General features: G+C 34.3%; 1 protein-coding gene across 3 annotated transcripts in view; it reads left to right on the forward strand.

Moving 5' to 3' along the window:
- The window catches only part of SLC33A1 (solute carrier family 33 member 1), a 29,855-nt gene that overhangs the window by 5,814 nt on the left and 10,006 nt on the right, over positions 1–14,035 (forward strand). For 2 of the 3 annotated variants that reach the window (XM_011232998.3, XM_002925761.4), the window contains exons 2-4: positions 9,184–9,374; positions 12,755–12,939; positions 13,209–13,326. In XM_011232998.3, coding sequence (XP_011231300.1) covers positions 9,184–9,374; positions 12,755–12,939; positions 13,209–13,326 — 494 coding nt within the window. The remainder of the gene's footprint in view (positions 1–9,183; positions 9,375–12,754; positions 12,940–13,208; positions 13,327–14,035) is intronic. The other variant, XM_034664103.1, reaches the window with a different exon arrangement.

Here is a 14,035-nt window from a genome sequence, read left to right on the forward strand (position 1 = left end):
AGTGCCTGTTTGGTGCTAGCCATGCGATAGGTGTTAAAATTTGAGAATTCTCTACTCCCAGGGAATTTATAATGGGACTTTGCAAACCAAAATGATGGACTGAGTAGATGGACAGTATAAATGAATCAGGGGAGTTGGTACAGGACTGTAGGGTTGGACGGGACAGTGATGACCTGAAAAACTCATGGCCCATCTAATGGTGGGAAGCTTCAATTTTCAATAAATTGTTGTCTTATGGCAGTAGGATCCTAGGATTGCCGAATCTTATTGGTATTCAAGAGAAGCTGGAGCTTTCTTTTTTATTTTGTAATTTTAAAAACATTTATTAGACTTGTATGAAATATGTCTTTAGTCTAGATCCAATCTGTGAACTGGTGATTGAGGCCTATTCCTCTAGAAGCAGTGATAACAGTCATGAATAGAGGAAGTGATTGGGATAAGGAGCAGGGTATTTGGGTTGGGGCAGGTTAGTCTGATACTGGAGAAGAGAGCTAAACATATTAGAGCTTAAGAATTTGTCATATAGATAGGCATGAACATATAAGAGTCAATCAGAAAAAAAGGAAATATTTGGGAAAAAAACTGATGGTGAAAGAAAAGCTAATCAAACTGGCAATGAATATAGTTAAAACAGTATTTGTAAGATATTCTTAGAACTAGGAAGAGAGCAGGACCAATTATTTCTTACTTAGTGACAGATTTCTTTGTCGTGCTTTCTGAAGCAGGACTCAGTATATTTTGCATGACCAGAAATGCTATTTAGAATGTGGCCGGGACTAACTGACCCATTTCTAGATAGACCAGTTATTTTTAAATGGTCTGTAATACATTCTTTAGCATGTACATCTAGACTTAAAACATTCTCCTGCATTCTCAGAAGGTGAAATTACAGAGGTAGAGAACAGATGGGCAGTAGCTAGAGATTGGATGAGAAGAAGGTGAGTTTAAGTGATGATAGCATGAGGGAGTTTTGGGGAGTGATGGAACTGTTCTGTATCTTGATTATGGTGGTGGTGATTTGAAACTTATACATGTGTTAAAGTTCGTAGAACTGTAAACCAGATAAACTTAGTTTTACTGTATAATAATTTTAGGAGCCTTTATAAAAATAAAAAACCTAATCCATTACCTTAAAAGCTAATCTCTGGGTAAATATCATACAAAGTATATGATATAAAATCCTTGAACTTAGCTATCCTTTTGCCTTGAATGGAAGAGATTCATAAATCTGGTGGATCTTACATCTCCATACACACAAATGGAGCAAATTTGAACTTACTTTGAAATATTGGGATCCTAGTAGTAAAGTGAGATAAGTAGAGGAATACTGGAGCTAGTAGATTCAGGAAGGATTAGATATTAAAAACTGGGGCCCCAAAAAAGAAGGTCTTAAAGCCTTTTTTCTTTTTAAAACAAAGCAAAGGAGAAATGGTACTATGTGCTTTCTTTGTCCAGTAAAGAACTGTGGGATTGCTTTTGTTTGGAAAAGCCAATTTATAAGATATACTCTAAACCGAAAAATTATTTGATTTTATTTGGCATATATTTTACTCTGAATTTCGCTTCTGCTTTTATTGAAATTTATGTAGAGGCCAGTTGAATTAGCCTTTATTATAAATTTATCAATGATAGAATCATAGAACCTCTCTAATTACAGGGTCTCCTACTTTCATTTATAGTGTTCCTGAAAACTATATTTTGAGAAAGCAGAATAGACTAGGAGATATTCTGTTCCTAGAAAATTAGAAATAAAGAGTATAAAACCTCTGACTTCACCTATTTTTTTTTAAAACACAATCTTGGATAAATCTGGACTTTTATACACGTTCTTTATATATATTTTAAAGATTCTATTTTTAAGTAATTTCTCCACCCAGTGTAGGACTCAGAGTCACAGCCCTGAGATGAATAGTCACATGCCCTACAAGCTGAGCCAGCCAGGTGCCCCTATATGTGTTCTTTAAATTCATCCTTTTAAAAAATTACTTTGTGTTTTTTAATTTGGGTTTTATATTTTACATTGTATATGCTATATTTGTATAGGAAGTCACAAGTATATAATTTATACATGAGTGTGCGTGCTGTAACTTTTTTATGGGTGGGGTGCATATTCAAAAAACAAGACTTTAGTTCTCTTCCACCATTTCTACTTCTTGGTTTGGTGTTATCTAAGGATTTTTTTTTTTTTTCAAATTTCATTCTTTCCCCTCAGTTTTGAACACAATCCTTACTGACTGAAGTCCAGTGGCGATCAATTAAAGCTACAGAATAGGTGATTTCAACATAACTAAAGATTTCTATCTTTTTTGGTTGTTTTATATTGTCTTACATTTAAGAGCTACATTTTTTTTTTTAATACCATGTTTGGAAATGTTTTGCCTCAGGGGTTTTCTTTCTTTTTTTTTTTTTTTAGATTTTATTTATTTATTTATTTGACAGAGAGAGAGAGAGAAGAGACAGCCAGCGAGAGAGGGAACACAAGCAGGGGGAGTGGGAGAGGAAGAAGCAGGCTCCCAGCGGAGGAGCCTGATGTGGGGCTCGATCCCGGGACTCTGGAATCACACCCTGAGCCGAAGGCAGACACTTAACAACTGAGCCGCCCAGGCACCCCAAGAGCTACATTTCTTATTCCTAGCACAGTTTTAGAATTTTTGTGTTCTTAAAAAAAAAAAAAAAAAAATTTTTGCATTCTTAAATTTCCCATTAATTTTTTTAACTTTTCATTTTAAAATAATTATAGATTCACAGTAGGGCAAAGAAATGTTTAGTGAAATCCCATTCACCCTTCCCCAGGCTCCTCCACTGTTAACCTCTTACGTAGGTATAGTACTATCTCAAAACCAAGAAATGAACATTGATACAATTCATACCGTTATTCAGATTTCATCAGGTATACATGTACTCATTTGTGTGTGTGTGTGTGCGCACATGTGAGTAGCTCTATGTAATTTCATCACATGTGTGGCCTTGTATAATCACCATTACCACAATGATACTCAATTGTACCATCACCATAAGACTCCTTTTTTCTGTTGCCTAATTTATAGCTATACCTATTTCCTCCTCTCCATCTCTAACCCCTGGCAGCTACTAATCTGTTTGCCATTTTTATAATTATGTTATTTCAGAAATGTTACACGAATGAAATCATGCAGTATGTATATCCTTTGGAGATTAGCTCTTTTCAGTTAGCATAATTTCTTTGAGGTTCATCCAGGTTGTTGTTCATCTATCAGTGATTTGTTGCTTTTTGTTGCTGAGAAGTATTCAATTTCTTAGACATACCATGGTTTATTTCACCACTCTTCCATTGACGGGGATCTGAGTAGTTTCCAGTTTTGGGCTATTTTATGTGAAAATAAGTCTTCATATACCATTTTATCTTCCTATCAGAAATATATGAATGATCCAGTTTCTCTGCATCCTTGTCAGCATTTGATGTTACTATTTTTCATGTTACCTCTTCTGATGTACTCTTCATCTTCATGTGATAGTTTGGAATGTTCATTGTCTGCTGGTTTATAAAGGTCTAAATTCAGCTTACAAAAAATGATTTAGGGGTGTCAGGTTATAGGTTATACAAAAGCTGAATGCAAGAACCTATCATAGCATCAGAGTAGAAATACATCATATGTGTTTAATATTTTAATTAAAATCCATTTTAGAATTTTGTGCCTGGACAGAACATATTATTTTTTTATTTTTTAAAGATTTTATTTATTTATTTGACAGACAGCGAGAGAGGGAACACAAGCAGGGGGAGTGGGAGAGGGAGAAGCAGGCTTCCCGCTGAGCAGGGAGCCCAAAGCGGGGCTCAGTCCCAGAACGCTGGGATCATGACCTGAGCCGAAGGCAGACGCTTAACGACTGAGCCACCCAGGCGCCCCTGGATAGAACACATTTTAAAAAATTAAAAGAATTATTCACTTCCATCCATTCAGTGATAGAGACTCAGAGTTAGCATGAGATGGGAGCACTAAATCTGTTGGCTTCTAGACCTTGCATCTTGGGGTGAGTTTGAGCCCAAATTTTGGGACAAGATGGTCCTTAATAGTAAGATAGCTGCTTAATCCAGGCGTTAATTGAAGAAACAATCTCTTCTACCCCAGAGGAAAGCCTAACATTGTTGGAGTTAATGAAAACGTATATGCTCTCAAACATGGCTTTATCTTCCTAAGGGGTTAGGAAGATTTCAAAATTCGGTTTATATTTACTTGATTTTTGTGTTATATGCTATCTTTTACCATCCTAGTCCCCAAATCAGAAATGAATATATATAGTATATAGTCAGATAGCATTTTCTGGGAGGGCTGTACAACAGCATCGATATTTTGAGTAAAGAGAAAGATTTGTGGCACAGAAAAGCCTGTTTCTGTTAAGACTCAGCCAGTGTCCCAGGGCCAATCACGCTATTTCTATTAAATTTCCTCCACTGTGAAAGTGAGAGTGTCGGGCTGGATAATGGATGTCTAAAGTCCCTTCATGTTCTAACTTGTGAAATAGATTGCTGTGCCAAAAGCAAGAAGGTAAAAGGAAGGCCTGACGTTTAGAACAAACTGAAAGTTTGCTTTCCTGTCACTGACTTCTGAAAGACTAAAGTTAATTTCCATAGTGTGAAAGTTCCAGGGAGAGAGAATTTGATCTGAGCTAAGGATATCAGACAATGCTTCTTAATCTTCTGTCTCTTCTGATGGTGACAGACAGTGAACCTACACCTATTCCAGAGGTTCTGGGGACCTAGTCCAAAGCCTTGAAAGCATGAGAGCTTTTTGAAGTCTGATGTTTTACCTTAAAAAATTCTTGGAAATTTTGCCTTCCCTGTAATGTATATTTTTTTTTTCATTAAAAAGGCTTCCCTCTAAACTATTCAGTAAAATGAACTCTTTGGGAAGATGCACCATGTTTATTTATCCTGTGGGTTTGCATACCCTTTGCCATACTACCATACGGGGAGATGGAAGTCAGGAAGGGGAGTATAAGTTTGCTGAAGTATCTAAGTTCCAGACTTTGTGGTTGGAGCTAAAATGGGTATCTTCTCAGGTATATCTGGTTGATAGGAAAGAGAGCCTACTTGTTGTAGATAGGTGTATCTGAGCATCTGGGTAGTAAAATGGAAAACATTGCTTTAGGATCAGATCTGAGTTTAGACCCACCTCTGGCACTTTGTGAACTGTAGTACTGTTTCATTGTGTATAAAGTTAGGAATAATACTTGTCTTGGAGAGTGAGATTTATTGCACTGTCCTGTGTTTTGCTTGGCATAATAGGCACTCAGGTGCTAGCTATTATATCCTTCTTAGTTACTGGTGAATTGGCACATGCTCTTAAATTTTGCATTCATGGGAGCACTAGATAAGATTTAGTAGGCACTTATGAATATTTAGTTTGACCTATGGTTTTTGTCCAAAAATCATGTTTATGAAACTTGCATATCAGCTTTGATGTCTTAATCATATATATATACATCACATTGCTTTTACAGATGAAACACATAAGTCAAAATTCACCAAAATGTTAGTAGTGAAATACTTAGATCATTTTTGGTAACGATATCTTTACAGTGGTTTGTATATTAGACTATGGATGTTCTCTAGCATCAAAGCAGTGTTAATAAATAATAGTCAGTAGTCTGAAGATTATTACTATTTATGGTAATTGTGTTCATAAAACAATATATTTTCTGGCAGTGGCTAAGCCTCTTTTTTCTGAGCTATTAGCTTCATGCTTCTCTCTGTGTGGGCTATTGGGAAAGCCTTTGAATTGGGGCTCTGAAGTGATGCATTGTCACTCCTTCCTTCTTTTACGTGTAATGTTATTTTATCCAAAGAGCAAAAAGAAATTAGAAATAATCTTATCTGCAAACAGTATTGAAACCTGTTTAACTTGTTCTTATGTTTTTCTCCTGGTATTGGAGTTTAGATTGTAGATGAAGATTTTGTTCATGAAAATTCGGAGAATAAACTAAGCAAACTTAAAGGTGTTTTGCTTAGTGAACTGGAACTCTTGAAGTAGTATATAACTTAAAATAAAAATTAAAAATTTTTAAATTAATTTTCACTCAACATTTAATTAGAGACCATTAATTGAAATTTCTAGTGATAGTGAAAGTAGCATAGGTCTTGTGTTTTTTTTTTTTTTAGGTTTCTTTATTTCTTTTTTTTCGTTTCTTTATTTCTTTTTTTTCTTTTTTTAAAGTAGGCTCTATGCCGAGTGTGGAGCCCAACACCAAGCTTAAATTTAAGACCTGAGATTGAGACTTGAGCTGAGACTGGGAGTCAGACTCTTAACTGACTGAGCCACCCAGGTGCCCCTCAGGGTATATTAAATTGCTAATTTAAACCAAATGATGAACAAAAATTTTCTGAATGAGAATAGTATTGTAGATGAAATATTGTAAACAAGTCATTATTTGTGACATTTCATAGAATTTAGAGTGCAAAAATAATGAAAAGTAGCCTCGCTTAAAAGAATGATCTTTTTTTTTTTTAAAGATTTTTATTTATTTGTCAGAGAGCAGGAGTGGGAGCACAAGCAGGGGGAATGGCAAGCAGAGGGAGAAGAAGGCACCTGGCTGAGCAAGAAGCCGGATGTAGGACTCGATCCCAGGACCTTGGGATCATGACCTGAGCGGAATGCAGACGCTCAACTGACTGAGCCACCCAAGTGTCCCAAGAGAATAATCTTTTTTTTTTTTTAAGATTTTATTTATTTGAGAGAGAGAGAGAGAGAGAGCAAGCACGAGTAGGGGGAGGGAAGGGAGAGGGAGAAGCAGGCTCCCTGCTAAGCCAGGGGCCTGATGTCGGGCTCAATTCCAGGACCTTGAGGTCATGACCTGAGCCGAAGACAGATGCTTAACCGACTGAGCCACTCAGGCACCTCAAAAGAATGATCTTAAATTGTTGTTCGTTCCTTTTGAACCAGATTGTAAAACACTATATTAACATATACTAGAAATTATGTTACTTTGATGAAACTTAAGCGTAAGACTTGTATATATTACTGCATTTTTTGAAATGGATACCTTTGTGTTTAAGAATGGTTCATGTTTTTATTTTCATAACTAAAATTATATTTAAAAAATAAATAAAATTAATTCTAGATTTATCATAGTGGAGAAAAGAATTCACTCCAGAATATAAATTTCCATATATGTTTAAAGACTTTGAGCTTCTTTAATTTGCATAATTTGAATAGCAGAGACTTGGTTTTGATTAGGCTTGTGGAGACTAAATAATTAGCCAATTCTAGTAGATTCTTATTTCAAAATTAACTTAAAAAAATCATTATATAGGCAATACAAAATAATGGAAAGAATATGAAACCCAAATTCAGAAGATTTAGGTTCAAATTCTGCCTCTTAATTATTTGACCTTTGGCAAAGATTCAAATATTCTGAGCTTCTTTTCCTTATGTCTACCTACATAGTAATAATACCTGCTTTGCCTGTCTCACATGTTTGCTATGAAAATCCAATGAGATCACACAAAAAAGAAGCATTTAAATAGTAAGGTGAGGGGCATCTGGCTGATTCATTTGGTAGAGCATGCAACTCTTGATCTTGGGGTTGTAAGTTCAAGCCTTATGTTGGGTGTAGAGATTACTTAAAAATAAAATCTAAAAAGAATTAGTAAGGTGAAATTGGTCTAAACAAATNTAGTAAGGTGAGGGGCATCTGGCTGATTCATTTGGTAGAGCATGCAACTCTTGATCTTGGGGTTGTTAAGTTCAAGCCTCATGTTGGGTGTAGAGATTACTTAAAAATAAAATCTAAAAAGAATTAGTAAGGTGAAATTGGTCTAAACAAATAACTCCATTTACCTCCATTGTAAGTGAGGTTCAAGCTGTAGTGAACACAGCAGTTAGCTTGAGTTAGCACAGCAGCAGGGCAAGACTAAATACAAAGGAAAAACCCTGACTGTAGAATGCTTGCTGTACTTGTTTTTGAAAAGAGGTGAATAGGCTCTATGAACAGTTGGTCGTGCTACATGAGCAGTAGAATGAAAAGCAAACGCATAGAAAACTGAGTACAATTCTAGAATGTTAGAAGTAGCAAGGATCTTGNGTAGCAAGCATCTTGGATTTTCTAGCCAAGTCCTCTTATTTTACAGATGAAGAAACTAAGACAGGGTTATCCAGTAAGCCTTGTAGTGGTAAACTAAGATGCATTTCTCAGGTGGTTAAGGAGATACAGGTTTTGAAATTAGTTGTATAAAGGTGTGAAATCACAATTTTACCACTGACTTAGAATGTAGCTTCAAGCAATGTAACCTAAGCCTATTTCTTTATCTGTAAATTGGGGCTTAGTATTAACCTAATCTATTGGACTGTTGTAGTAAAGGAGATATGCATATGTAAAGTGCTTAGCACACTTACGAACATGATATATATACTCAATAAATAGTGCCTCTAATATTACTGTTATTTTTAATTATTGCACAGAGTCTTTCAGAACATTATTCACTCCCTGTGCTTAATTTGTTCAAAAAAATGGCCAATGGCCAAGCTCTATTTCACGGAAACAACCCAAAACAGTACTTTTCATGTGTCTCCATTGTGCATGTACAAGTATGAGGGAATTCCATCTGTGTCACACTACTGAAGCCTATTCTAAACAGATTAAAAACATTAAAAAGTTTAAAAATAAAAGTTGGAAGATCTAATATAAATGAGCATGTTTGTTGTCTAAGTTATAATTTAATAAAGAACTGAAATGGCATATGTGCTTAAGAAATATGATTGATGGAGAAGAGCATGCGACTCTTGATCTAAGGGTTGTGAGTTTGAGTCCTACGTTGGGTGTAGAGATTACTTAAACAAACAAACTTTAAAAAAAAAAGTATGACTGATAGATCTTATGGGGTGTGAAAATCATCTGTCACCCCAGCACTTTCCGTGAAGAAAATGACACAACAGACTTGTTTCATTCAGCCCACAAATGTCTGTATTCCTTTTCTTTTTCCTTGTTAAGTATCCCTGTCTATTTTGGTCTATGTAATATATATTTAACAGAGGCAGGACCATCTTGTTCATCTAGTATGCTTGTTATGTTGCCTTGAACATGATGGCACCTAAGTGTTGATTTTTTAACAGATTTAGTGGAAGAAAAGTTGTATACAAAATTTAGTATCAATGCAAATATGTCATTTCAAAAGTTAGTTATAGATGTTAACATTTTTAATTTCAGATTTCCTTTTTTTCTGGGGAACTGTGTTTTTGATAACAACAACTCTAGTTGCCCTTCTGAAAAAAGAAAACAAAGAAGTATCAGTAGGAAAAGAAGAAACCCAAGGGATCACAGATACGTACAAGTTGCTTTTTGCAATTATAAAAATGCCAGCAGTTCTGACATTTTGCCTTCTGATTCTAACTGCAAAGGTAAGAGATTTATAAAGCAAATGTACCACCCTGCTATAATTACCAATATCATGGAATACTTCATTGCCTTTTCCACTACTATTAGAATGTAACAATAAAAAACAGTCTTTTCTGTATATCAAGTTTGTTTGAAAAGACTCTTGAAGTCTTGGAGTAACCTAAACGTCTTGGAGTCTTGAAAAGAATTAAGCAAATTTGAAGTGCTTTTAATAATGTGAAATTTTATTTAATGAATGATATTAATGCCTGGTATGGAAACGAATGCCTTGAAAAAAACAGCTCCCTACTGTTACAATGAGTGTACATTTAATGTCAGAGGTGTAATTATTTACTTAGATAGTGATTTACGAAGATACGGAAATATATGTTTTAGAAGTCTATTTAAAAATCAGTTGACTTACTTTTTTTAATGTTGGAAGGAAATATGCCATAAATAAATGGGGACTTGGGGATTTTGGTAACTTTTATTTTATTCTTTATGTTTTCTGTATTAAGATGTCCTAATTAAAAAAAAAGTCCCAACTCTATAGTCCAAAAACATTTTAAAGACATTATAAACAATTTACAGCTATCTTTTGACAACCCTGAAGTAAAAATTGGTAAAAATTGGAGCCTCATTGTTTTTGAAATAGTGAATTTTTCTTCCTCTCTAACGATAAGGAGGGTTACATTTTAAAGAAACATTGAGAAGGTTAAACTTAAGGAACTTAAGATTCAACTTTAGGAAATAATGAAGGGCTCAAGGAAGGTAGTAGTATTTTCTAATTATTGTATCATTTAAACGTAATCATTGGTAACACTTTTGGTATATTTCCTTCCAGCCCTCTTTTTCCCCCTCTGTGTGTGTGCATGTTATGTGTGTGTGTATATATATATAAAGTGCTTTATATATATGAATATAATTAATAAGTTATAATCAACAAATTAATATTAATATGTATTTATATACATACAGATATACATATAAATAAAAGTGGAATTGGATCATACCATATATAATTTTTATCTCATTTTTGTCTTATTACTCCATATTCCTTATCATTAATAATTTTTGGAAACGTACTTTTTAGGGGCACCTGCATGGCTCAGTTAAGTGCCCAAATCTTGATTTCACCTCAGGTCTCCATCTCAGGGTCATGAGTTCAGGCCCCACATTGGGCTCCACACTGGGTGTGGAGCCTATTTAAAAAAGAAAAGAGACTTTAAGAGCTATATAATTGTCACAGTGTATAGATTTGCTGTAATTTACTCATTTTTCTGTTGTATATTTAATTTACTTATGTTTTTTAATTACAAAAATGCACTAGTGAATATTTTTGTGTATTTCCTTTCAGTAGATTCTTAAATAGGCAATTAGTGGGCCAGTGAATATGATTGCTAAACTGCTTTTTAAAAGATTACAATTACACTGTTGATGGCATTCTATAAGGAGGTGCTTCAGTTACAGAGTCTAGAATCTAATGTCCGCCTTTTAAAGTAAACCTCGCCAAAAGTAACATCTCTCCTAACTTTAATGTCATAGGTTAGTTTTCTCTGCTTTTGAGTTTTATAATAAATGGAATATCCAGTATGCATTTTTATGTCTAGCTCTTATATTCCTTCACTTAACATTATATTTGTATAATTTATCCATATTGTTATTTATGGCAATAGTTTTGTTCATCTCGTTGCTTATAATATTCTACTCTATAAATATGCTATAATTTATCCATTCTATCAACAAATGTTTAATTATTTCTCCTTTTGGACTATTACGAATAGTGCTGCTATAAATATTCACGTGCACTATTTTGGTGAACATGAATGCACATTTCTGATGGGTAAATACCTAGAAATAGAATTGCTGGGCAATCAGTGCTTTAGTAGATACTGCTACACACTTTTCCAAAGTGGTTGTTTCCATTTTCCCTACTGCCAGCAGTGTAAGAGAGTTCCAATTGCTTCACAGCCTTGCAAAGACATATATTGTCCTTTCAAATATAGCCTTTCTGGTAGGTGTATAGTGGCATCTCATTATGGTTATAATTTGCATTTCCCCGATGATTAAAGAGGTTGAGCATCTTTTCATATGGTTATTGGTCATTTAAATATCTAGAGCTGCCTTTTTTTTTAATTTATAGAATTTTTATATATCCTGGGTGTTTTGTTAGATTATGTGTACTACAAATATCTCCTACTATAGCACTTTTAAGATAAAGTAAATCTTGAAGTCAATTTGTATATCTAATATTTACAAAGAGAATGGGTGAAATAGTAGTGAAATTCTTTTGTGGATTTAAGTAAAATATCTTTGGCCTTTAATTTTTCTATGGTGAAATTTGCCCTTTGGCTCCATTCCAAGAAGTACATACTATTAGCATTCTTTTAAAGAATGTTTTTTTAATATAGTTTCACACTTATCGAAAATGTGCTTATATAGTTGAAAGAATTCCCATATGTCATTATCCAAATTCTAGAATTGTTAACAGTTAGTTTCACTTTATGTATTCTGTAGATTTGAGCTCTATTACATATTTTTTCTGAAATATTAGAGTAATTTGTATTATGCCCCTTTATCCATAAATTACCTTGAGTATGTATTTCCTAAGAACAAGAGTTTTCTTTTCCAAGCCACAACTTAATAAAAAATTAAGGAATTTAAATTGATACAATACTATTATCTAATCAGTCTATACCCAGATTTCACCAGTTGTCCCAGTAACAGCCTGTATAACTTTACTCTTCCCCGGGTCAGGGATCCAATCCAGAATCACATGTTGGATTTAGCGGGTATCAGCTTTTTTTGTCCTTCATGACCTTATTTCACCCCAGACTTTTATTCACTACTTTTAGCGTCTTTTTTGTTTTTAAAAATTAAACTACAATTTTTATTCCCCTTCATTTTATTTAACCCTTCAGATAGAATGTTTTCTCAAAATTACTTTTGAAATGTTAGATGACTTTTGGAAATTTTATTATGATCAGTCAAATTCATTAAAGAGGTGTATATGTGGCAGCGATGCTTCATTTTAACCAGATTTTATTTGTAGTCAATTAAAGATTTTTTAAAACTTAAAACACAGAAATCAGTAAGTTCGGATTTGAATACTGTTTATTTGCAAGAGATTGAACTTTTTGAAATGGAAATTTAATTGTAATTACAGCCATCTGCAGTTCCTAAAAGTGCTGAATTTTCAGTTGTTTTCACTGAATATTGTCAGTAGACCATAGGACAAAGTATGCCTTCTGTAACTTAATTGTTGTACCAGATAGAATAATATATTTACTTGTAACTGCTGTAAATCAATAATGAGATTGAGGTTTTTGGAGAACTTACATATGCTTGGGGAAAATATTTTGTAAGTCACAAATTAAAATATTTTTTTGTTTTTATATTGCAGATTGGTTTTTCAGCAGCAGATGCAGTAACAGGACTGAAATTGGTAGAAGAGGGAGTACCGAAAGAACATTTAGCCTTATTGGCAGTTCCAATGGTTCCTTTGCAGATAATATTGCCTCTGATTATCAGCAAATACACTGCAGGTCCCCAGCCACTAAACATATTTTACAAAGCCATGCCCTACAGGTAAAAATGAAATAAAACCTTACTAAGTAAGAAAGGTTAATGAGGAACATTCATCAATATCACTAATACCTGTGTGTAAAGTAGATATGTGGGAAAAGACTGGAAAAGCATCTTTAACTGCAGTATCATTTATGTGTACTTTTATCTCTTTTTAACCTCCTAACAGGTTTTAAATAACAGGCTTTTTTCACATAGTAGACATACAGATTTCTGTTTTTGTTATTTTTTAACCTAAAGTGGAAGTCAGCTCCATGTTTCTTTTTCTATAGATTATTGCTTGGATTAGAATATGCCCTACTAGTTTGGTGGACTCCCAAAGTAGAACATCAAGGAGGATTCCCTATATATTACTATATCATAGTGCTGCTGAGTTATGCTTTACATCAGGTAAGCTTGCTGTGGTTTTCTCGGGGAGTAAACCGGTTTTGGAAAATAAAGAAGACATTTTTCTACAGTTGCCTTGAAATAATGATAATAAATTTTAAGATTTAAGCATGAGTCTGACACTGAAGAAATTGTTTGACAATGAACTTTCAACTTTGTGGCTTTTGATTTATTGAGCTCTATTTGTAGAGAGTTTCTTCATTTCATTTATTTTGTTCCTTCAACCAGTATTTGTTATATTACAGAATTAATTCCAAAGCTAGTAATTCTATCCTTCCTAAGTGTTCCTCAGTCCATCCCTAGACTTGGGTTCTTTATTCCTTCTATTCCAGATGCCTTTTCTTTCTGAAAGTCTTGAGAAATAATGATGGCTACTGGGCAACAGATCCCAGGTTTTTGGTTTACATTCAGTACTGAAGATTTTTTTTTTTTTTAATTTATTCAACAGAGATAGAGACAGCCAGCGAGAGAGGGAGCACAAGCAGGGGGAGTGGGAGAGGAAGAAGCAGGCTCATAGCGGAGGAGCCTGATGTGGGGCTTGATCCTATAACGCCGGGATCATGCCCTGAGCTGAAGGGAGATGCTTAACCTCTGTGCCACCCAGGCGCCCCACATTCTGTACTGAAAGTTATGACTCACTCTTTGTGAATAATACATACATATTGTGCGTGTGTGTGTGTGTGTATATATATATATATATATACACACACAC

This window comes from Ailuropoda melanoleuca, chromosome 1, assembly GCF_002007445.2.
Source record: "Ailuropoda melanoleuca isolate Jingjing chromosome 1, ASM200744v2, whole genome shotgun sequence".
Taxonomy (NCBI): Eukaryota; Metazoa; Chordata; class Mammalia; order Carnivora; family Ursidae; genus Ailuropoda; species Ailuropoda melanoleuca.